The sequence below is a fragment of the Pocillopora verrucosa genome, chromosome 14 (assembly GCF_036669915.1).
Source record: "Pocillopora verrucosa isolate sample1 chromosome 14, ASM3666991v2, whole genome shotgun sequence".
Classification (NCBI taxonomy): Eukaryota; Metazoa; Cnidaria; class Anthozoa; order Scleractinia; family Pocilloporidae; genus Pocillopora; species Pocillopora verrucosa.
In genome coordinates, this window is record NC_089325.1 from 11170563 (window position 1) to 11194905 (window position 24343).

At 37.6% G+C, this 24343-nt stretch overlaps 1 protein-coding gene across 1 annotated transcript; it reads right to left on the reverse strand.

Annotated features, from left to right (window-relative positions):
- Positions 1 to 16793: 16793 nt before the first annotated feature.
- LOC131774098 (metalloproteinase inhibitor 3-like) lies at positions 16794 to 17731 on the reverse strand. The gene is made up of 2 exons (XM_059090114.1): positions 17581 to 17731; positions 16794 to 17113 (listed from the first exon to the last, which is right to left on the reverse strand). The coding sequence occupies exons 1-2, from the start codon at positions 17729 to 17731 to the stop codon at positions 16794 to 16796; spliced, it is 471 nt and encodes a 156-aa protein (XP_058946097.1).
- Between the last annotated feature and the right edge of the window lie 6612 nt (positions 17732 to 24343).

Here is a 24343-nt window from a genome sequence, read left to right on the forward strand (position 1 = left end):
GACTGAAAACCATAATCTTACTAAAGCTATTGATAAACTTGGTAAAATGCTGCTGACCTGCGTGGATCTATCATGTGCGGCGCCGGGTTTTGTATTTCAGCGTAACATCTTGTCAAACCCCACCCTTATTGTTATTTGTCTCGCTTAAGGTCTCACCTACCAAAACTCCGGTTGGATAGATTCCCTTAAAAAATTTGTAATTCTTCATTTGATCGGGATGAGATCATACTGAAGCAATAAGAACTACATGTGCTGTGAAAAAGCTGTACCACGCTTCCTTATTAAATCACGGTTTATTCACTTGATTTAACGATTTTACCTCAATGCTTCGGTTAACCCCCACTCACAACTTTCGGCTTATTCGAAAGAGACACTACGGAAGCCGAGAAGGGACAATCCAAAATATTTTGTAAATCCGAAAAAATATTAAGAATCGATATCACTTAGACAAATCGCTTTTGAAAAGTTTGTCAAATCGAGAAAACAATTATGAATCCTGGTTTAATTCATTGATCCACAACTAACTTTCATGGGATGCAATTAAGGGTTCATTGATAGAGATACCGAGAGATATCAGCAAAATCCAAAGTTTAAGTGAGACAGGACAACAGACTGAGAAAGGAGAAGCGACGGATAATGACGGATGGGTCTTAAAGTGTTAAATAAACACACAGAAGAAAATTGTTTCTTTACATAACGAGTGCATGAGAGAGGAAAAGTATCAGCAACAAAAGAATCAGATGTTATCACCGTTCTAATCCATTTTCAGCTTATAAATGCGATGAGGAGACCGAAAAACAGCGATGGGTGAATCTTATTTCATGTGTCACCAAATCTCTGAGCTTGTATAATAAGGCATGTGATGTAGCTGCCGTGAGAATTTATTGTCTGATCTGGAGAGATCATTTGTTTCGAAAGTTTTCCAAAGCCCCTATTTATGAGATATCTCTCTGTTTCTCTTATCAGTGGAACTTCAATTTCCCGCTGAGGTGCATTCTACTTTTAAATGTCTTTGCATGGGTTTGTGTTCACTAACTGATTAAGAAGTATAGCCATCATCATAGATCGTTCACACACGTTTTCATTTGGGGTACCTTCCCCTCCTCTGCTATACCCCACGAAGCACTAAAAAGACTCAAAGTGTTGTATTCGCTTTATTCCCAACATTTGATAAAATAAAGGGTTTTACAAACCGCGTCAAAGAGCTAATGAACCATTCTAGAATATAATATCTCCCAGTATTCGCTTACAACCGATCGTGCGAACTTAACTAACAGTAACAATGATTAACATTTGTTACTGATCTTGTGGATTAGTTTCAACGTATTTTTACTCCACGGCTCGAACCAGTCACACAGCATGATTTCCAATTGCCCGTTGCTCCTTCTACCGGTGAGGATATATTTTGTTTTGGCGTATTTGCGCTTAACGTTAAGGTAAACACCACACAAGGATTCAAGGGCTGGAGTTTTCAACTGAATTATTTCGTTTTCGTTAAACGATCCCTTGAAGGTATTCAAAACTTTGACTGTGTAGCTCGCAGGGCCAACTGACCAAGGGTCATCATCATCAGAAATCCTTGGTATTGAACTCTTTAAAACCTTGGCTTTGATAGCTGTTGTAATGAAATTAATAGTAAATACAAGGCTTGACAAAGTCAACGAAGACTTCGAAAACAACTTAAAATATAGGTGGTGATGAAAATTTGAGAACAATGTACATATAGGCGGTTAGGCTACTAAGTAAGTTTCAGCATAACTGCGTCCAAAAAGACCTTTTTTAATCAGGCTGCCATAAAGATTTCACGGTTTATGGACCATTTTCCTCCTCGGTGAAATGTAAAGTAGAGTATTGCCAAGCCGACCGAGTCAATAAGAAAGATTTGAACTAAACATTTCGAAAAAAATTATCTCACCGAAGTCTGCATCGCAAAACCGTTGCTTGTTCCAGTATTCAAAATCATCTCCTGTCCAGTCTACGGATGGTGGTATCGTAGGAACTGCGCATGAGCACCCTTCACTTAAGGTTACAGCGCACAACAACAGCGTCATATAACAGAGTATGGAAGCCATGATAACTGCCTTGTATTATAGAAAAAAAATATTAACAATTTCTCACTTTTCCCATAAATAATGATTATACTGACAGTGGTAAGAATAACAACGTTACTAATTGCTGTTTGACTGAACTTGTTATTAAATAACGACTAGTCAATATTCTTCGGCGTTTTATCTCAAACAAATCATTTTACGCGAAGAAACTAATTATAAGTTTGTTTGTTTTTTTTTTCTTTTTTCCAAGCAAGAAAAGGGATCTCGTCTCTTGGTTGTCACTTTGTTTGAGATGTTTTGCTTCGATTAGGACATGAAATGGACGAAACAGTTCCGGCAAAACCAAACGTTTCTTCAATCACAAAGGCGTTCAAATGAATAACCCACGAGTTGTATCAATCATTGTAAGACAGCGCTAACTTTGAAGGAAAGCCTGTTTCCTCAGGTATAGTAGCCATTGCAACAGTCGTTTAGATCTGTGGAGGTCCAAATTAGCTCTACATAATGTGTTTATTCGAGTGTACAATCTATGTGAATATTCCAGCATCTGAATTTTTGGAGGAAAAACTAAGGATCACCTTCCTCTTAACTAGAATAAGACAGATGGTAAATTTTAATTTCATGATACTTCTTCGTCTTGTAACAAGTGTCTGATTTGTGCTGTAATCACAATGTTGCTTTTTTTAAGGTATACATAACTTAATACAATTACTATTTTGGCACAGGAGTGTTAGAGCAGTACTTTTTGTCCGATCATCTCAGTTTTCATTAATTTTTAAAATACAGTCAAGCTAAACCTATGTGTAAAATTATGACTAGTGCTAAGATGATCAGTCGAGGTTGTATTTTACAAAGAAATACTCGATAAGTTGAACGCTTACGACGAAGAAAGTAACGGAAATAAGACCTGAAAAAAATTCAGGCCTGTACTGGATTTGAACCCATAACCTTTGTGATACCGGTGCAGTGCTCTTTCAATACCCAGTTGCCTTGTTGTCTTAGTAGTGCTCATTACTGCGAAGATCGCTTTTTATCGCGATTCATTTTAAATCAGAGCAAAAGAGAATAGATACCGTATTTCTTCACCTATAAACCGAGACCCTAAAAGTTAGAGACGTTCCAACAGACTCGTGTTGTCCAAAAGAAAAAGCAAAACCATTGGCTATAAGCCGAGAGCGAAATTCTCGATTGTAACCGGCCATTTGAGTGAGCGAACCTCGCGGAAAAAATTGGGAAATTGTTCAATGAACACACAAGCTTACGGATGAGAATAAACACAAAAGAAAAAAAAGCGAATCAGTGAAGATGTAAATACTACTGCGCGACTGCAGAAACACAACAATACTCTCAGTTACTATAACCTGACAAACGTTTCAATCGAGTATCTCTTTCGGTTTTGACAGCAGAGAAACCAAAAATTTCAATTGTAATGTGAAATGATAGGAGTTTTTGCCGAGTTGTGTGAGATCGAATTTCAGCGGGAAGCAAAGAATCTGATTGGTGGTCGGAAATACGTTGTTGTCATGACAATTTTAAAGCATGCCACGGAAAGAGCGCTGCAGTCACGGAATTTACGGTTATTTGGCATTAACACTATATTTGTGTTTGTTTTCGAATCCCAAACCCTCAGTTATAAGTCGAACCCTATTTCTTGTGAAAAAATCTCCCAAACTTTTGTGTCAAATACTGAAAAAATCGCTCGGCTTATAGGTGAAGAAATACGGTATGCAGATTATCTAATCATTTCCTTTTTAGATCAAATAAGAATCAATGAAACTCAAAGCTAAGTTTGTTTTCAAGGTGAACCTACCTGATGTGTTCTGATCGATCTGGCGGCCTGATTCCTGACTGATGGCGAGGGCGTATAACGTGTAGTAATAAAATCAAGTCACAGTAGGCCTCAAGAAATTTTCTGGAATATGCGGCTCCCCACTGGCTGTCAATGATACATTTACTTTTTTAATTGTCGTTTTTTTGGACCACACTTGGTATCTGGGCAACCGAGCTCGAATCACGTTCACCGTACTCGAATAGCAATTCAAGTACCATTTCAGGATCAATGCTGCCATCTGGGCACCAACACGAAATCGCTGGAGTACAACGAGGACGTTGACCGATGATGTTTACATTGAATCGTATCAAAGGAGCACAAGTGCAGAACGTGGCTCTACGAAATTTCAGTCAATATTTCAATTGATTTTCTTATCGTAATATCTTTTGATAACACAAAGAAAAGTAGAAAACAGAGAGAATAAAGCGTGGGAAAGGAAGAATGCAGCCAACAGTATTTGATGATGGGTGTTCCGAGCGATTATTTGGGAAATTAAAAGAGAGAGGCACAAAGAATAATTCTTCAAAGACCTGCACGAGTGCAATTTAGTCTTCGTCTGGTCCTCTTTTATCCAAAACTTCGTTTAGTGTTTTATCACGAATTAAAGAAAAAAAAACAGAAAAAAAAGAAACTTTTGCCATACATGACTCACCTTAAGCTTAAATCTTACCTAGATACAGCTGTTTACGCTTACAGTACCGCTCGCGTATAAGTTAACTGCGCAGACGAATTTCATGCGCTCCGACGCAAGGTAGTCAGACGCGTATGTACGATTTTTTTGCGCGCACGGTCGAAAAAAATGCGTGATTCATGTGCCTTTGTTATTCAGTGCTATAAGTTTCCTTTGTATTTCATTGTTGTATGAAACAAAGGACTTCTTGGTTTGAAAAAGCGGCGAGTGGACAACGGAAAAGTTACCTAATGGAAAAAGCTATCATGTTACACTCACGCATGTCGTGTCGCTTCGCCAATTTTTTGGATAACGAGCAATAGCAGTAGATTTGCTTGATTTGAGTTGTTGATGAATCAGCTGGGAAGGAAAATTTCAGTTACTCAAAGTATCGAAACACGAGTTTCATTGAGCGAGTAACGAAACAAATACTTACTAATATGCTTCTCAATGTATGCACTGCGATCCCTAAGTGTTCACGTCGCGGAATGTAAACAGTTTGATGTTTGCATCGCAGGTGATAATTTTTTTTTAAACTTCAAACCTACCTCGATCATCTTCGGTGAGGATCAGAAGGAAATAAACTTTTTAAGAATGTGAATGGTGTTCTGTTTATTCATTGCAATCGGCGCTCGCTTCAGTGTTTACGCACCGAAATGTAAACAGTTTCATTCCACGCGCCGGCGAGTCTGAAACAACTTGAACTACATGTATACTGCAGTTAATTTTTCCGTTCCATTTTTTCGAGCAATTTGGTAAACATTGATCGGTGATTCGACAAATATTGAAACAAAAAGCGAATCCGGTTTCTCATAAAAAATTTGCATACGAGTCAGAGCAAGACGTACTCGTGACTGGTAATCATACTGTAACATAACACCATTAAAATAGGCAAGTAGCACTTATTAATTTTCGTATAAATAGCGAGATGAATAATCCAGTTTTTGAGAACAGCATGTTCACCGATGACGAAAGCTATGAAATAAGCATTCGTGCTTGGGTTTGCGTTCAGAACGGGACAACTGGTTACAAACGGGCGCCTCAGCTGATTCTACCGAATTACAATACACTGAGAATAAGTTTATCTTGAACAAATTCCCAAGCCGTTGTGACGGATGTTTCTATGTACGAAGTGAGAAATAGTTCTTTTGATAAATGAATTCCGTTGGAAAATGATAAATCATTTACATATTCCGATCACGAAGTCGCAATGGTAATAACATTAATGTGTAGAACAACAATTAGCGCGAACGTTTCAAGACTGTACATTTCTTAACCGTCCCCAGCAAAATCAGCAAAAATTACATGGTCTGAGAACGGAAACCTCGACGGCAAGCTATTTAAATTTTTTAAAACCTCAGCGTACTCACATGTGTTATGCTGAAGTTGAGAGGGGTGCCGCAAGAGACGATAATTGCATCCAGCCATTCGTAAAATGCTAATTTAAATATAAATTATTTTTTAATGGGCATCTTAGCACTACTGTCCTGCCTGCCTAAGGTCCTTGTTACTGCGGCATTCCCACTAAGTGTATCTTCCCTTTTACGTTCCTAATTACATATTTGTGTTTTTGCACGCACATTTTTCTAATTGTTTTCGCATCCTTTTCACTCACGGCGATTTGTATTCTGTTAGATTTTTGCACATAATTTTGCTTTGTTTAATTTCATTCGTAAAAGTTTCTCAGAAAAAAAATTGAACATTGGAGTATCAGAGTGCATTATTTTAACATCGATTCCTTCACTGCGATCATCGTTTACTTTTTCCGTCCTTCGTGCTCGCAAGTCACACGACAAGGCTTTAAACAGGTTGCAACCAAGGATTGATAACCCCCTGGTCGTTTGTGACTTGCATGGTGCAAATTTTTAAAACCTTCAAACGATCGACTTAAGTAAACGAACTTTTTAAGATCAAAACTGCAGCCGATGGAGCGCTCTGTGGAGTGGGTTTAACACTTTACACCCTAATATCAGTATGCATATTCTCCATACTATTCCTTATACATTTCAATCAAGATGTCAATCAATCAATGTTTATTTGTACACATTCTTGCTCAAAAATAAATTACAACAATGAAAATATTAAAAGTAAAAATTAGAGTACTGGCTGCCTGGAATAACCATGGTGGCTAGCGAAACCAGGCAGCCAAATCTCCTTAAGTAGGTGATCAGCAACTTAATTCTCCTGACCTTAATGATAAAGAGAAATTAGATGCCAGTCACAATTAGGGGTTAGAGGCTTAAACCTTCATGAAACTTACATCCTGGTTGATAGATATGAGGGCTCTCAGTTGAGAATCAGTCTGTGCAACTGGCATGAGCCATAGAAATGTGATATGGAGGAACAAATCCGCGACGCGCAGAAGAAATATTGATTGTTGTTACTGTTATTTAAGTTGCCTCGATCGGTTGTCAGCGAATGATGGGAAATACACTCTTCAATTTTATGTGTTGGGAATAAAGCGTGTATACACCATAAAGGCTCTTTATCGTCTTTCAGGGTGAAAAAAATAAAAAGTGTAAAATGAGAGTTCGTTCAGTGATTCGGGACAAGATGTTGCACTGAATTAGAAAATTGGGTGCCGAAAGTGATAAGTTCACGCGGTTTAGCTGCATGTTATCAAATTTATCAACGGTCTAAGTAACATTATGATTCTCCGTCATTTCAGTTTTAGCAGTGGGCAATTGGAAGCAGAAATCTTGTTTCTCTTTCGCTTTCGAAACATATCAAACTCTTTCCCCAGTGCGACGAACATTTGTTTTTCTCGGTTCCAGGTGTACGCAACCACTTACCCCACGTAATGCGCATGCTCTCCGTTACGAATTTTCAAAATGGCGGACAGGTCAAAGAGGGAAATTAAAAAAACAAAGTGATTTTGCAATGAATTCTCAACATACACCCTCGTTAGAAAGGCGAATCCACGGAAGAAAGATACAAAACTGTATGATATTGAGATCGATATGATATTAAATCGAGGGCCCGTTTAATTGCCTTCCGCCACGATTATTAGCTTTCTTGACAGCTTTCTGAAGACAGAATACTTTCTTTCTGAAGACTTCTGATATGCGGCTATTGATTATTACACCTCGTATACCTGAGTGCTCAAACACTTTGTTTACGATTGTTGAAAGGACCGACTCATGGTTCTCCGTCTTCGTCTTGACATTGTTTTGAAATAGTATAGACTAGTAAGCTGAAACGAAAAATTAATCAGGGAAGTTCACGAAAAATCCAGCAAACAAGCTTTAAAAAGGCATTTATTTAGACTTCATACTTCAACGAACTTCACAAATCTTACTTGTTTATCTTGTAAGTAAACGATGGCAGATTAATTCCCGGAGCGCTTTCTGAGTTTCCCGATCCCTCTCCTACTGCTTTCACGCTTACAAAACAGGAAAAATCAAAAGGAGGAAGATACAGCTGTTTTTAAACGCCATTTGACGAAGGTAAATCTGCTTTTTGTTCGACACTTTACTTTTAAAAACAAAGGAAATTTGTTTCTCTTATTGATTCTGGCGGTACATTTTTAATTTGCGCCTGCGTAAAAGAGATATCACCCGAGACCCTTCGCTCGGTCGTGTTTTGATCAAAAACGCCTTGTTAATTTCACGCAACCGCTCGGAGAAAAGGTAAAAATGACGAGGGAAAAACTTAACCTTCAAGTTAGAAAATTAGCGAAATAGAAAGCCACAATATTATAGTTTAATATTTCAGAGGTACATTGAGTGCTTTTTCCGTAGAGAATCCGCACGATGGTAAAACATTGGAAAATTTCACTCGATTTGAGTGGGGTGTTGAAGTGGGCGTGGTCACTACATTCATGTTAAGACTATTTGTACCCCATGAGTTTGATATGGTAGGAAAGAAAAAGAAAAGTAATCAGACTACTTGATCAAGCTAAATTTTTTGTTCAAAAATTTAAACAATTCTTGTCTACGGCACTGACGCTACGACAAAGCAGAATGAATTTGCAAACAAGTACATCTTCCAGAATCCAGATCTGTATGAAGTTAAAAACGGGTAAAACTGAGTAAGAATGAGGAAAATGAACGTTTTTGTCTGACTCGATCAGAGTGATTGAGTTAAAATTTGAACGCCGGCCGAAATACCTCTTCCAAACCCTCCCCGCGGACGGTGATATCTTCAAGAGGTGGAACTCACTAGATCTCACAACAAGATGCAATTTAGGGTTCATCGGCAGAGATACCGAGAGATATCGGTAAAATCCAAAGCTTAAGTGAGACAAGACAACCGACTGAGAAAGGAGAAGCGACAGATTATGACGGATGGGTCTTAAAGTATTAAATAAACACACAAAAGAATATTGTTTCCTTTCATAACGAATGAGAGAGGAAGAGAATCAGCAACAAAAAAATCAGATGTTATCACGGTACTAATCCATTTTCAGCTTATAAATGCGATGAGGAGACAGAAAAACAGCGATGGGTGGATCTTATTTGATGTGTCACCAAATTCTCTGAGCTTGTATAACAAGGCATGTGATGTAGCTGCTGTAAGAATTTATTGTCTGATCTTAATAGTGGAGAGATTATTTGTTTCGAAAGTATTTCAAAGGCCTCTATTTTCGTGATATCTCTCTGTTCCTCTTCTCGGTGGAACCTCATTTTCCCGTCGTGGCGCATTCTACTTTTCAATGTCTCTGCACGGGTTTTTCTTCACTAATTGATTAAGCAGTCTTAAGAAGTATAGCCATCATCATAGATCGTTCACACACGTTTTCATTTGGGATACCACCCCCCCCCCCCCCCCCTTCTCTTCTGCTACACCCTAAGAAACACTAAAGAAACTTAAAAGTGTTGTATTCGCTTTATTCCCAACATTTGATAAAATAAAGGGTTTTACAAACCGCGTCAAAGAGCTAATGAACCATTCTAGAATATAATATCTCCTAGTATTCGCTTACAACCGATCGTGCGAACTTAACAAACAATAACAATGATTAACATTTGTTACTGATCTTGCGGATTCGTTGCAACGTATTTTTACTCCACGGCTCATGCCAGGCGCACGACATGATTTCTAACGGCCAGTTGCTCCTTCTTCCGGTGAGCAAGTATTTTGTTTCGCCGTATTTGCGCTTATCGTTAAGCTTAACATCACACATTCCTCGGGGTGGAGTTTTAAACCGAATTATTTCGTTTTCTCTAAACGATCCCTTGAAGGTTTTCAAAACTTTGACTGTGTAGTTCGCACCGCCAACTGACCAAGGGTCATCATGATAATCAGGAATCCTTGGTTCAAACTTCTTTAAAACCCTGACTTTGATAGCTGTTGTAAGGAAATTAATAGTAAATACAAGGCTTGACAAAGTCAACGAAGACTGCGAAAACAACTTGAAATTTAGGTGGCGATGAAAATTTGAGAACAATGTACATATAAGCGGTTAGGCTACTAAGTAAGTTTCAGCATAACTGCGTCCAAAAAACTTTTCTTAATGTCTGCGATAAAGATTTTATAGTTTTTGGAGTATGCACCTCCTCAGTGAAATATAGAGTAGAGTAATGCCAAGCCGACCGAGTCAATGAGGTAGATTTAAAACTAAACATTTTGAAAAACTTATCTCACCGAAGTCTGCATTGCAAAACCGTTGCTTGTTCCAGTATTCAAAAACATCTCCTGTCCAGTCTACAGATGGTGGTATTGTTGGAAGTTCGCATTGGCACCCTTCACTTAAGGTTACAGCGCACAACAACAGCGCTATATAACAGAGTATGGAAGCCATAATAACAGCCTTGTATTAGAGAAAAAAACTTTAACACTTTCTCCCTTTTCCCAGAAATAATGATTATAACGACAGTGGTAAGAATAACAACATTACTAATTGCTGTTTTACTGAGCTTGTTATTAAATAACAACGAATCAATATTCTACCAGCGTTTTATCTCAAACAAATCATTTTACTCCCGCGAAGAAACTAATTATTAGTTATTTTTCTTTTTTCCAAGCAAAAAAAGGATATTGTCTCTTGGATATCACTACGTTTAAAATTTTTGCTTCGTTTAAGGCATGAAATGGACGAAACAGTTCCAGCAAAACCAAACGTTTTTTTTGTTACAAAGGCGTGAAAATGAATAACCCACGAGTTGTTACAATCACGGGAAGACAACGCTAACTTTGAAGAACAGCCATATGGTTTTCTTAGATATGGCAGCCATGACAACGGTCGTTTACTGATCCGTGGAGGTCCAAATTAGTTCTACTTATTGTGTTTATTCCAAAGTACATTCTACATGAATATTTCAGCACCTGAAGTTTACTTGGAGAAAAAATTAAAGACCGCCTTGGTCTTGACTAGAGTAAGAAAGATGGTCAATTTTAAGCTGGGAAATTCATTGGAGAAAGATATTTCTTCGTCTTGGAACAAGTGTCTGATTTGTGCTGGAATCACCAGCTTTGCTTTTTTAAGGTATACGGAATTTCATACAATTTCTATTTTGGCTCAGGAATGTCAGAGCAGTAGTTTTTGTCCGATCCCCTCAAATTTCACTGATTTTTAGAATACAGTTAAATATAAGCTATGTGGAAAATTCTGACCAGTGGAAAGATAATGATTCGAGGTTGAACGCTTACGACAAAGAAAGTAATGAAAATAAGACCTGAAAAAAATTAATGCCTGTACGGGATTTTAACCCATAACCTTTGCGATACCGGTGAAGTGCTCTTTCAACACCCAGTTGCCTTGTTGTCTTAGTAGTGTTCATTACTGCGAAGATCGCTTTCATATTCATTGTAAACCAGAACAATCAAAACCAAGGTTTTTAAGAGGTTCCAACCAAGGATTGATAACCCTGGTGGTTTGCGACCTACACAATTTTTTTGAAAACCTTCAAACGATCGGCTAAAGTAAACGAACTCGTTAACATCAAAACTGCAGCCGAGGGAGCGCCCTGTGGGGTGGGATTAACCCTTTACATCCCAACATCAGTATGCTTATTATATTCTCCATACTGCAGCAGTTCTCTAAACATCCTAAGATGCCGACATGGAGAATTTGTCTAACAATCAAGATCTTCTTTGGAGGGTGATCAGCACCTTTATTCTCCTGACCTTAATATTTGATTCAGGGGTAATAATTATGCTAAGAAGAAATTAGATGTCAGTCACTCTTGGGGGTTTAAGGGTTAAACCTTCGTGAATACTTATATCCCCTTCATTTGATCGGGATAAGATCATAGTGAAGCAATGAGATCTTCATAAAGTTTTGAGTGTTGTTTTTCATTTCATCATAAGGTTTTTCAAGTGTTGAGATCACGCCGTTTGGTTTCGATTCTGCTGCTGAGTCATGATTTGAGAGGTCAGTAAACTGAGGCGAATGTGGTTCAGTCTGAGCGTTTGGACTAATTTCGAATGTTCTCTGGATTTTCATTTAGTTGTTATGATAAAAACATAACTATGATGAAATTAATGCAACTCTCTAGGCCGCCATTTTACACTCACGTGACCCAAGAAAGGTCGTTGACAAGACGGAGATATCTTCATGAAGTGGAACTCACTAGATCTCACAACAAGATGCAATTTAGGGTTTATCAATAGAGATACCGAGAGATATCAGCAAAATCCAAAGTTTGAGTAAGAATTACAACAGTCTGAGAAAGGAGAAGCGACGGATAATGAAGGATGGGTCTTGAAATGTTAAATAAACACCAAAGAAAATTGTTTCCTGTCATGACGAATGAATGAGAAAGCAAAGTATCAACAACAACAAAATCAGAAACCACGGAACTAATCCATTTTCAGAATATAAATGCGATAAGGAGAAAGAAAAATATCAATGAGTACAGAGATCCAAATTCTTTGAGGTTGTATAATAATTCCGTGAGAATTTATTGTCTTACTAGTGGAGAGATTATTGTTTAGAAAGTTTTTCAAAGGCCTCTATTTTCGTGATATCTTTCTGTTTCTCTTATCAGTGGAACCTCATTTTTCTTCAGAGATGCATTCTACTTTTAGTTGTCTTTGAGTGGGTTTGTCTTCTCTGGTAGATTAAATTAAAGTAGTTTTAAGCATAGATAGTTCCCACACGTTTTCACATGGGTTATTCCCCCGCTTCTAAGGAGACGTCATTACAGTGTTGTACTTTCTTTATTCCCAACATCCGATAAAATAAAGGGTTTTACAAACCGCGTCAAAGAGCTAATGAACCATTCTAGAATATAATATCTCCCAGTATTCGCTTACAACCGATCGTGCGAACTTAACGAACAGTAACAATGACTAACATTTCTTACTGAACTTGCGGATTTGTTTGAACGTTTTTTTACTCCAAGGCTCGAACCAATCACACAACATGATATCAAACGGCCCAAAGTTTTTTCCACCGGTGAGGAGGTACTCGCCGTTAACGCTAAGGTGAACACCACAGAGTCCTTCATTGGCTGGAGTTTCTAACCGAGTTATTTCGTTTTCGTGCAATGATCCTTTGAAGGTTTTCAAAACTTTAACTGTGTAGCTTGCAGGGCCAACTGACCAAGGGTCATCACTTTCAGAAATCTCTGGTCGAAAACCTCTCAAAACCTTGGCTCTGATAGCTGTTTTAGGGATAAAAGGCTTGACAAAGTCAACGAAGACTTCGAAAACAACTTGAAATTAAGGTGGCGATGAAAATTTGAGAACAATAAAAATATAAGCGGTTAGGCTACTAAATAAGTTTCATCATGATTGCGTCCAAAAAACCTTTTTTTAATGGGTACGATAAGGATTTTATGGTTTATGGACCATGCTCCTCCTCGTTGAAAAGTAAAATAGAGTATTGCCAAGCCGACCAAATCAATGAGGTAGATTTGAACTAAACATTTTGAAAAATTATCTCACCAAAGTCTGCATCGCAAAACCGTTGCATGTTCCAGTATCCAAAAACATTTCCTTTCCAGCCTGCGGTTGGTGGTATCGTAGGAACTTTGCATGAGCACCCCTCACTTAAGGCTACAGCGCACAACAACAGCGTCATATAAAAGATTACGGAAGCCATGATAACTGCCTCGTATTATGGGAAAAAAAAACAACAACAATTTCTTCCTTTTCCCGTAAATAATGATTATAACGACAGTGGTAAGAGTAACAACATTACTAATTGCTGTTTGACTGAGCTTGTTGTCAAATAACGACTTGTCAATATTCTACCGACGTTTTATCTCAAAAAAATCATTTTACTCCCGCGAAGAAACTAATTATTAGTTTTTCTTTTTTTTTCTTTTTTCCAAGCAAGAAAAGGGATCTCGTCTCTTAGATATCCGCTTCGTTTAAGATGTTTTGTTTCGTTTAGGACATAAAATGGACGAAACAGTTCCGGCAAAACCAAACGTTTCTTCAGTCACAAAGGCGTTCAAATGAATAACCCACGAGTTGTTACAATCATTGTGACAACAGCACTATCTTTGAAGGAAAGCCTGTTTTCTCAAATATGGCAGCCATGACAACGGTCGTTTGGAACTGTGGAAGTCCAAATTAGTTCTACATAATGTGTTTATTCGAGAGTACAATCTATGTGAATATTCCAGCATCTGAATTTTCGGAGGAAAAATCAAGGATCACCTTGCTCTTAACTAGAACAAGAAAGATGGTAAATTTTAATTTTAAGATATTTCTTTCACTTGTAACGAGTGTCCGATTTGTGCTGGAATCACAATGTTGCTCTTTTAAGGTGTGTAGTACTTGATACAATGTCTATTTAAGCACAGGAATGTTGGAGCAGTAGTTTTTGTCCGATCCCCTCAAATTTCACTGATTTTTAGAATACAGTTCAAGTTAAGCTTTGTACAAAATTCTGACTAATGGAAAGATAATGATTCGAGTTTGTATTGTACATAGAAATACTCGATGAGTTGAATGCTTACGACAACGAAAGTAATCAAAATTAGACCTGAAAAAAATTCAGGCCTGTACGGGATTTGAACCCATAACCTCTGCGATACCGGTACAGTGCTCTACCAACACCCAGTTGCCTTGTTGTCTCAGTAGTGTTCACTACTGCGAAGATCGCTTTCATATTCATTGTAAACCAGAACAAAAGAGAATAGATATGCAGGTTATCTAATTTTCCTTTTTAGACCAAATTAGAATGAATCAAACTCAAACCTAAGTTTGTTTTTAAGGTGAACCTACCTGATGTGTTCTGATCGATCTGGCGGCCTGACTCAACTGATGGCGAAGGCGTATGTCAGATGCGGTAATAAAACCAGGTCACAGTAGACCTGATGAAATTCTGTGGAATATGCGGCTCCCTATTGGCTTTCAATTATACGCTTACTTTTTCAATTACTGTTTTTAATAGAAAATAATATCTTTTAAATAATTGTTGTTTTTTTTTCTAGCATAAGACTCATTCATATTTTGCAGTTGCCATTTCTCATTCCTCCCACTGAAGGCACCACGTCCATAAGGGATCATCTTCCTTAGAAATTGTCATTTTGAAATCTATGGCCCTTTTTCCGTGACCTCTTTCTGTTTCTCTTATTAGTGTAACCTCATTTTTCTCCTAAGGTGCATTCTACTTTTAATTGTCTTTGCATGGGTTTATCTTCACTGTTTGATTAAATTTAATCAGTTCCAAGCAGTTAAGACAATAAGGACCTCAAGCAAATGAAAACTGCGAAAGAAATGAGGACGCGGCCAAGAGCTAATGAATAGAACAGCAATTAGCGCGTGCGTTTTAAGACTTTGTACATTTCTTAACCGTTCCCGGCAAAATCAGCAAAAATTACAGTCTGAGAACGAAAACCTCGACGGCAAGCTATTTAAAGTTTTAAAGAACTCAACGAACTCACATGCGTTATGCTGAAGTTGAGAGGGATGCCGCAAGAGACGATAGATACATTCAGCCATTCGCAAAATGTTAACTTAAGATATAAATTAATTTTTTTTAATGGACATTTTCCTCAGCACTACCGTTCTGCCTGCCTGCCTAAGGTCCTTCCTTGCTTTTTTTCGCAAAAACTTTATCACAGGCAAGTCTGCAAGTCTAAAATGTAAAACCAAATTTTAATTTAATAATTACTAACTTGAATTTGAAAGGGCGGTTTTGAAATATTACCGCAAGCTGTGTTGACGTGCAGATAAATTGCCCAATAAAAAGCGTAAAAATCGTCAGAAAAAGTTTCTTTAAAACACAAAACTTAAAACATAAATCATTGGAAACATCATACACACGAGAAAAGCTAATTTTTCATTAAGTTAAAACTGTATCTCCGAAGAGCAAAAAAACTGCTTCTTGGGGATTTACAAGCAACCAAATAATTGCAAGTAAGTTCCTAAAACGTTTCCGAGACGTTACCAAGCATCTTATGTCCAAAGCTCTCCTCTCATGTTAATTGAGTCTCCCAGTTCAATCAGCAACAATGACTGAGGGGGGTGGGAGGGGGAGTGAATAGTAAAAAGAAAACCCTTCGTCAAAAGTGAAACCACCACCTTGATAAACCTGGTTATTGTGACGACCACGTTATTATTTGAAGATATAAATGGTTTTTATGTTTCTCGCTCGTCTAAACTCACAGGCTTATTCTTGTTTGCTGGAAATAGCTTTTGCCATAACTTGGCAACAATTGTGGCCGTTTATTTGCTAACAACTTGACTGAATTACATTTTATAAAATAATTCAAATAGTACGCGCGCTCTGATTGGCCATAAAACCATTTTACATGAGCGTATGTAAACACGGTTTTCGTTCCTCTTTCATTAGTTATTTTATAAAAGAAATGTAAAATGGTTTCCGTATTTACATAGCCTGATGTAAACACTTGGGAGGTTGGGAGAACACTCGATAAGCTGGAAACCACTCCGCTTCGCGTCGTGGTTTCCTACGCTTATCTTGTGTTATGTGCGTTATGTGGTGCCGAAAGAGACGATAAATTTAGAATAGGTGACCTTAAAACATTTCCACCAGTTGGTTTCACAGGCAGATAGATTACCCAATGAAAAGCGTCAAACTCTTTTACATTCAGGATGACGTCATTTTTCGCATAAGATAATCTCTCTGCCCCCTTACCCTTACACTTACCCCCTCTCCCTTAACCTCACCCCCTCCCCCCTACCCTCGCCCCCTCCCCCATTCCAACCCAAGAAACGATGACGAGCCTTTACGAGTTATGCACGCTTTATTCCCACCATCTGATAAAATAAATGGTTAAAAAAAACCAGGTCAAGAGCTATTGAACTTGCTTAAATTGAATATCTTCCACTATTCGCCTGCAACCGATCGAGCGAACTTAACTTAAAATAACAATAATCAACATTTCTTCTGGGCTTCGCGGATTTTTTTCCTCGTATCATCTTTCCAAAGCTCGTGCCAGTCACACTGCCAGATTTCCAGCTGACCTTCGCCTTTTTTACCCGTCAGGAGATAAGTTTCTTTGACGTTAAGCTTCACCTTACAGAAATCTTCAATTCCATCGGTTGGGGTTTTGAGTTCAACAATTTCTTTTTCATCAAACGTTCCTTTAAAGGTTCTCAAAACTTTAATTATGTAGACCACTGTGCCAACCGACAGAGGGTCGTCTTCATCGGATATCTTTGGTTGGGACCTCTTCAAAATTTTGGCTTTGATAGCTGTTGAAAAGAAATTAAAAGTACCGCAATAAAAATGTTGTACAGAAAGTGACTTTTCAAAATCGCAGCCACGTGGTGCGTCGTGGTGATGCGCGAGGAGCGAAGACTTTGAGCGCACAAAACAACACGGGAAAGTAGTGTTCTACAAACAGTTGACCATTAGTGATTGTCGGTAGCATGGGTTGTTTATGTGGCTCGAATTAAAATGCAAACAATGGGAGAGTAAAGGGAGTTTTTATGCCGCAAGGAAGTGGACAGACCACTAAGAAAGTTGTAAAATGGTGCGTACGCGAATTGCCAGGTTACTCTTTAAAATTTACAAAAGCTTTTTTAATGGCTGCGACAAAATTCTTTTTTTATTTTTTTGGAGCATGCTCCTCCTCTGCGAAATGGAGATCAGATTAATGCCAAACTGACCGAGTGAATGATTTTGATTGAAACTAAATGATTTCAAAGTAGAATCTCACTGTAGTCTGCGGCGCATAAACGAAACTTGTTCCAGTACTCATAAACGTCTCCCTCCCAGTCTTCCGGTAGTGGTGGGGGTAGACACGGACACTCCTCACTTAAGGCAACAGTGAACAACAAAAGCGTTATATAACAGAGTATGGAAGCCATGATACCTATTTTGTATTATAGAAAAAATATTAGCAAAGTTTGGAATACTTTGTACAAATGCTTACCTTTACGAGGGCGATGGTGTTGCGATTTTCAGTTTTTGTCGTGACGCCTGAGATCAGTTATTGCGGTCCGAAATCTACGCTTTTTGTAGGTGTGGGTGGGTGGAAGCTAAGAACCTTGTTCCCTCTCAAAACAATTCGAGGTAAAGAGTAGGTCTCTATGAGGCAATGGATTTTACGGCTAGGAGAGGAAAATTTTTACACTTAACTTTCTCCACAATTAACGAATGAAAATTCGACGCTCATAAAAGCCCCGTTTTTCGTGCATGACACTCTCTATTTCTCTTATCACTAGAACCTCATTTCTTTGCTGAAGTACATTCTATTTTTTAACTGTCTTCGCATGGGTTTGTCTTCACCGATTGATTAAATTTAATCAGTTTCAAGTGATGTAGGCAAAGGGACCTTAAGCAAACCAAGACGACGATGAGAAGTTGGCCAAATTAAAGATCCAATGGGTGAAACAATATCTTAGCACGTGCGTTTTAGAATTTTGTACATTTCTTATTTATCCTCTGCAGAATAACAACGTGAAAACACCAACATTTGCGCGTCCTGTGAACGGAAACCTCGACGGCAAATCATTAAAGTTCACACTTGATATGCTGAAATTGAGGCGTGGCGCCATAAGAGACAATAAATACATACAGCCATTCGCAAAATTCTTACTGAAATTGTATTTTTGAACGCATTTTGAACGTGTTTTTAGAATGCACTTTGAACCCGCTTTGAACAGGTTTACATTGATGCGCCCGATGATTAATAAGGGGTCTCGTGCCACTCTATTCTTCGACGAAATGCAGAACTGAAACCATTCGCGACTCGCTGGTACTCCTCCTGTGAGATACGATTTTTTTTCCTGTACGTCTAGAACACTGAATACAGATCTGGTAATCTATGTTTAAGAATTTGAGTGGAAACAAAGATTCTTCACAGTGTACATCTTTACCTGCGCTGGATACGTCATTTGTCGTTCGTTCTCGTTGTATTAATCCTCAGGGATAAATAGTGGTATTATCAGATGTACGTAAGACGCACTGATATTCTTACCTTAATTTAAAAGCTCCTGCCTGTCATGAACTTCCGTTTTCTCAAACGGTTCGAACAAATAGCGGCTAAGTCCTTTTGCAACTTTTTCCCTTCTCTTTCACGTTCCCAACTACTTCTATCGCGATAAATTCCCCATTTTAACTATGAACACAGGTATAGCGAACGTCTGAAGTCAAACAATTATGTAATATCTCAGCACTGAGATATTAACTTTTTTCACGACACCTGTGTTGTCGTTATAGTATATTCCTTTACAGTTATCATCTCTGAATAGCTGTACCAAAACGCGACCTATTTACAGGTTGAGCTCATTATTTTACAGCATGCAGTTCTTTGAAAATTGTGTTTATCAATCAAAAGTCTATTTAACAATTACCTATTGCCTAAGTGCAACATCTACGTTTAAGCATTTTTCTTTTTAAACTCGTGGATACTCTTCAACGGTGAAGCGCCAAGCGATTTTCAATGCTAAGAAGTCTAATAGTAAATTTTGTAAAATTTGCCGCAGGATTGAGACAACAGTAAATCAAAATTTTGATAAGAGTTTTCGACCTCGTGTTGACAAGGGCTGTCTCAGGTTTGAAACTTCTTGAGCGACTGAGAATTTTTCCTTAAATTTGGTTCATTAAAAGCGAAGAGGGAGACTTTCATAGAACTCCGAGAGACATCTTTTTTTTAAAAAATACATTAGGTAAGGAGGAAGCTACCATGATTTGAGTAATTTCAAACTCTCGAAGTGTCGATACCATAATTCTTCCGTCGCCAGTAAAAAAATCACGATACATTCTTTACCTTTCCTTAATTTGTATTATTACTAATACTGATTTTCACGAAAAGCCAGAATTTCTCTGACCTGTATCTAAACATGATATCCTCACCTTGCGCAGTGAATAAATCATTTACATCTTCTCACATGAAGGTAACAATGTTGATATGGCAACCTTGTTTATCAACGTAGCGTTTTTCTTTTCACTGAGAGTTTTTTGGTTTTGTTTTTTTGGTTTTTTTTTTGACACTATTTTTACACCATAACTATGAGCTTCAGTGGTGTTCTATAATTGAGGAAATATCAGTATCTGATATGCGAAAAAAAGTACACAAATCACTCAAAAACCTCTCTCATCTTTCCGGTACCCTCCTCAATTGATGCCGATTGAATTGAAGACTGAATTATCATAAAAAAAGAAACCTCTAGGAATGAGTTGCAAGGCAACGTCTCGGCAACGTTTTGGAACTTTCTGGAAACTATTTGGTTGCTTGTAAATTCTCAGTCAGGCATTCTGTTCTCATCTGAAGTTTATTTTTAACGTATTTAGATTTAAGCCTTCCTCGCGTGTATTATAATTCCATTGATTTGTATCTTAAGTTTTATGCTCTAACGAAACTTTTTCAAAAGGTTTTTACACTTTTTCGTCGGCAATTCATTTGTACGTTAACACAGCTGGTGGTGTCGTCTTAAAATCGCCGTTTGCAAATTGACACTTATTAAATTTAGGTTTAGTTGAATTTGATTTAAAATTCACATCTTCGACCTCCTCAGATGGAATTTTCGCGGCGAACGAAAACGTCGATGCGCACATGGTTATGTCTACATTATTTGAAACTGGTCAAATTTAATCAATCAGTGAAGAGAAACCCATACGAAGACAATTAAAAGTAGATTGCACCTAAGCAGAAAAATGGGGCTCCATAAGAGAAACCGAGAGATTTCATAGAGAAAAAAAAAGGGGGCTTTAACTTTCATAAGGGAAATCTTAAAAGTGCGACGATCTCCTCCTCAAAAGCGAGGTTACAATATATGAAATGAGTGTAATAAATTTTACAATATTTGCCTTCATGTTGGAGTTATGGGGAGCGGTAACTGAACAGATATGATCATAAATTGGTCTCATGCCGGAAAGAAAAAAGGATGTTATTTTCTTAAAAAAACGGTAATTAAAAAAGTAAACACAATATCGACAGCCAATAGGGAGCTGCATATTCCAGCACATTTTATCAGGCCTACTGTGACTTGGTTTTATTACTGCACCTCGTTGATGAGTTGGGTCAGACCGCCAAATTCACCAGAACAGATCAGGTAAGTTGACCTTGAAACAAGCTTAGCTTTACGTTGTTATGATCTCATTTGATCCAAAACAGAAAATTAGATAACCTGCATATTTATTCTCTTTTGTTTTGCTTTGATTGGTCGAGTGAAGAGGCTATCAAAAACAGGAAAACTTTCGGAAGGATACCAGGTTAGCGGAATAGTTATCTTTGAACAACAATGTTTTTGGTACAATCCTAACCTTTGTATTTTCTTTACATCGGCATAACGGCCGACTTCAAACGTTACTTGTTATTTGCCCGCACATTTGGGGCCTGTTAAAAACCGAAAAATTGGCCGAAATTTCCACTCGTAAAAACTAAGAGAAAATAATGGGCTCAAGGTCCCTTGCGAAAATCAGATCAATATGTCGCTAGAGAAAAACGCTAGAATTCTGAAGATAACAATCCCATTCGATCTGGAGAGTGAGGCCGCTAAGATCTCTCATAAAATCAAAAATTGATAGAAAAACAACAACAACAACAACGAAAAAGACCAAAACCGAAAAATCGTTAGATTTTAAGGGAAAACAGTAATCTCAGTAATCTTAATCAGGATTCAAAATCTAATGTCACTTTCTTGGTGGTAAAGTTATGTGCACAATAGATTAGAAGAGACTACAGACTCTTAAAAACAGATTAGTAAGCGCTTGAGAAGAATCTGATTTGTCTACGGTAACTCCGTCCATGCAACGCTGGGCTGGTGATTTGAAATTGGCGTCAGTGCTTAGCATCCGAAGTGATGCGTTCCATTACTATTTGAAAAAAGGTCAATAATTCAACCTTTTATCTCCTACGATTGACCAAGAGATCATTTCTCCTTACAATATTAATACAGTATCAAGCATAGAATTGATGAGAATAAAGAAAAATATCAATGCGGGGATTGTTAGTTGATCCAATACCAAATTCTCCAAATTGACATCATAAGAGTTGTATGGTAGACAGTAAGGAGAATTACAAATAAGATCTTGGAAGTTAAAGGGTTAAAAGTGATGAAACACGTTGACTATTCTGCATTGTCTTTGTCGTTAATTTTGAGAATATTTGCAAGCGTTCAACTCACCATGTATTTATTTTTAACCCTTTAACTCCCAGACTAAATTTGTAATTCTCCTTACTATCAACCATACAATTCTTATAAAGTTAGTTTTGAGAACTGAGTATTGGATCAACTAATTATCACCAAGTTGATATTTTTCTTTATTCTCATCACTTATCTGGTTAATATTGTATTGATATTCTGTCTTGGTCACTCATGGGAGTTTAAGGGTTAAGATACGACGTCGACTCATTATCTTTACACGAGTCAGACTTTCGCACATTGCTTAAATTGAACTGTAATCTCAAAATCATCCCTCAGGTCGATGAAGTAATTTTGACGTTCAAAAACGGTAAAACTTGAAGGGATCGGAAACATTCCTGTGCTGAAATAGAAATTGTATCAAGTTCTGTAATAAAAATGTAACATTTTGTTTCCAGCACAAAGCGGACACTCGTGACAAGACGAAGAATCGTCTTTCTCTGATTCATTCCTTAACTTAGAATTTACCATTTTTATACTCTTTCAATTTAAGGCCAAGGCCGTCCTAAATTTTGCCTCCAAACATCAAGGTGCTGGAATATTTATATAGATTGTACTCTAGAATAAACATTATATGAAAAACAAATTTGGACCTCCACTGATGTAGTTTGTTGTCGTGGCCGCCATATCTAAAAAAAAAGTCTTTCCTTTGAAATTCACGCTGTCCTATAGTAACTGTGATAATTCGTGGGTCATTCATCTGGGCAAAACGTTTTACACGAAGTGATATCCAAGTCGGATATAACCAGAGAGACAAGATCCATTTCCTTAGTTTATAAAAGAAAAAAATTAAACAACTAATGTTATAAATATTGTAAATAATATTATAAGAAGAGCTGAAAGAATTGATAATATTTTCTTCTGTAATACAAGACTGTTATCATGGCTTCCATACTCTGTTACATGACGCTGTTGTTGTGCGCTGTGGCCTTAAGTGAAGGGTGCTCTTGCGCTGAGCCGGTACCACCATCAGACTGGAAAGGAAATGCTTATGAGTACTGGAACAAACAACGATTATGCGCTGCAGACTACAGAATACAGTTCAAGTTAAGCTTTGTACAAAATTCTGACTAATGGAAAGATAATGATTCGAGTTTGTATTGTACATAGAAATACTCGATGAGTTGAATGCTTACGACAACGAAAGTAATCAAAATTAGACCTGAAAAAAATTCAGGCCTGTACGGGATTTGAACCCATAACCTCTGCGATACCGGTACAGTGCTCTACCAACACCCAGTTGCCTTGTTGTCTCAGTAGTGTTCACTACTGCGAAGATCGCTTTCATATTCATTGTAAACCAGAACAAAAGAGAATAGATATGCAGGTTATCTAATTTTCCTTTTTAGACCAAATTAGAATGAATCAAACTCAAACCTAAGTTTGTTTTTAAGGTGAACCTACCTGATGTGTTCTGATCGATCTGGCGGCCTGACTCAACTGATGGCGAAGGCGTATGTCAGATGCGGTAATAAAACCAGGTCACAGTAGACCTGATGAAATTCTGTGGAATATGCGGCTCCCTATTGGCTTTCAATTATACGCTTACTTTTTCAATTACTGTTTTTAATAGAAAATAATATCTTTTAAATAATTGTTGTTTTTTTTTTCTAGCATAAGACTCATTCATATTTTGCAGTTGCCATTTCTCATTCCTCCCACTGAAGGCACCACGTCCATAAGGGATCATCTTCCTTAGAAATTGTCATTTTGAAATCTATGGCCCTTTTTCCGTGACCTCTTTCTGTTTCTCTTATTAGTGTAACCTCATTTTTCTCCTAAGGTGCATTCTACTTTTAATTGTCTTTGCATGGGTTTATCTTCACTGTTTGATTAAATTTAATCAGTTCCAAGCAGTTAAGACAATAAGGACCTCAAGCAAATGAAAACTGCGAAAGAAATGAGGACGCGGCCAAGAGCTAATGAATAGAACAGCAATTAGCGCGTGCGTTTTAAGACTTTGTACATTTCTTAACCGTTCCCGGCAAAATCAGCAAAAATTACAGTCTGAGAACGAAAACCTCGACGGCAAGCTATTTAAAGTTTTAAAGAACTCAACGAACTCACATGCGTTATGCTGAAGTTGAGAGGGATGCCGCAAGAGACGATAGATACATTCAGCCATTCGCAAAATGTTAACTTAAGATATAAATTAATTTTTTTTAATGGACATTTTCCTCAGCACTACCGTTCTGCCTGCCTGCCTAAGGTCCTTCCTTGCTTTTTTTCGCAAAAACTTTATCACAGGCAAGTCTGCAAGTCTAAAATGTAAAACCAAATTTTAATTTAATAATTACTAACTTGAATTTGAAAGGGCGGTTTTGAAATATT

Coding starts and splice junctions, on each gene's coding strand:
- LOC131774098 (XM_059090114.1), bottom strand. CDS start 17,731: ATGGCTTCCATACTCTGTTATATAACGCTTTTGTTGTTCACTGTTGCC. Junction 17,114..17,580: donor TTTATGCGCCGCAGACTACA/GTGAGATTCTAC, acceptor TCTTTTCAACAG/CTATCAAAGCCAAAATTTTG.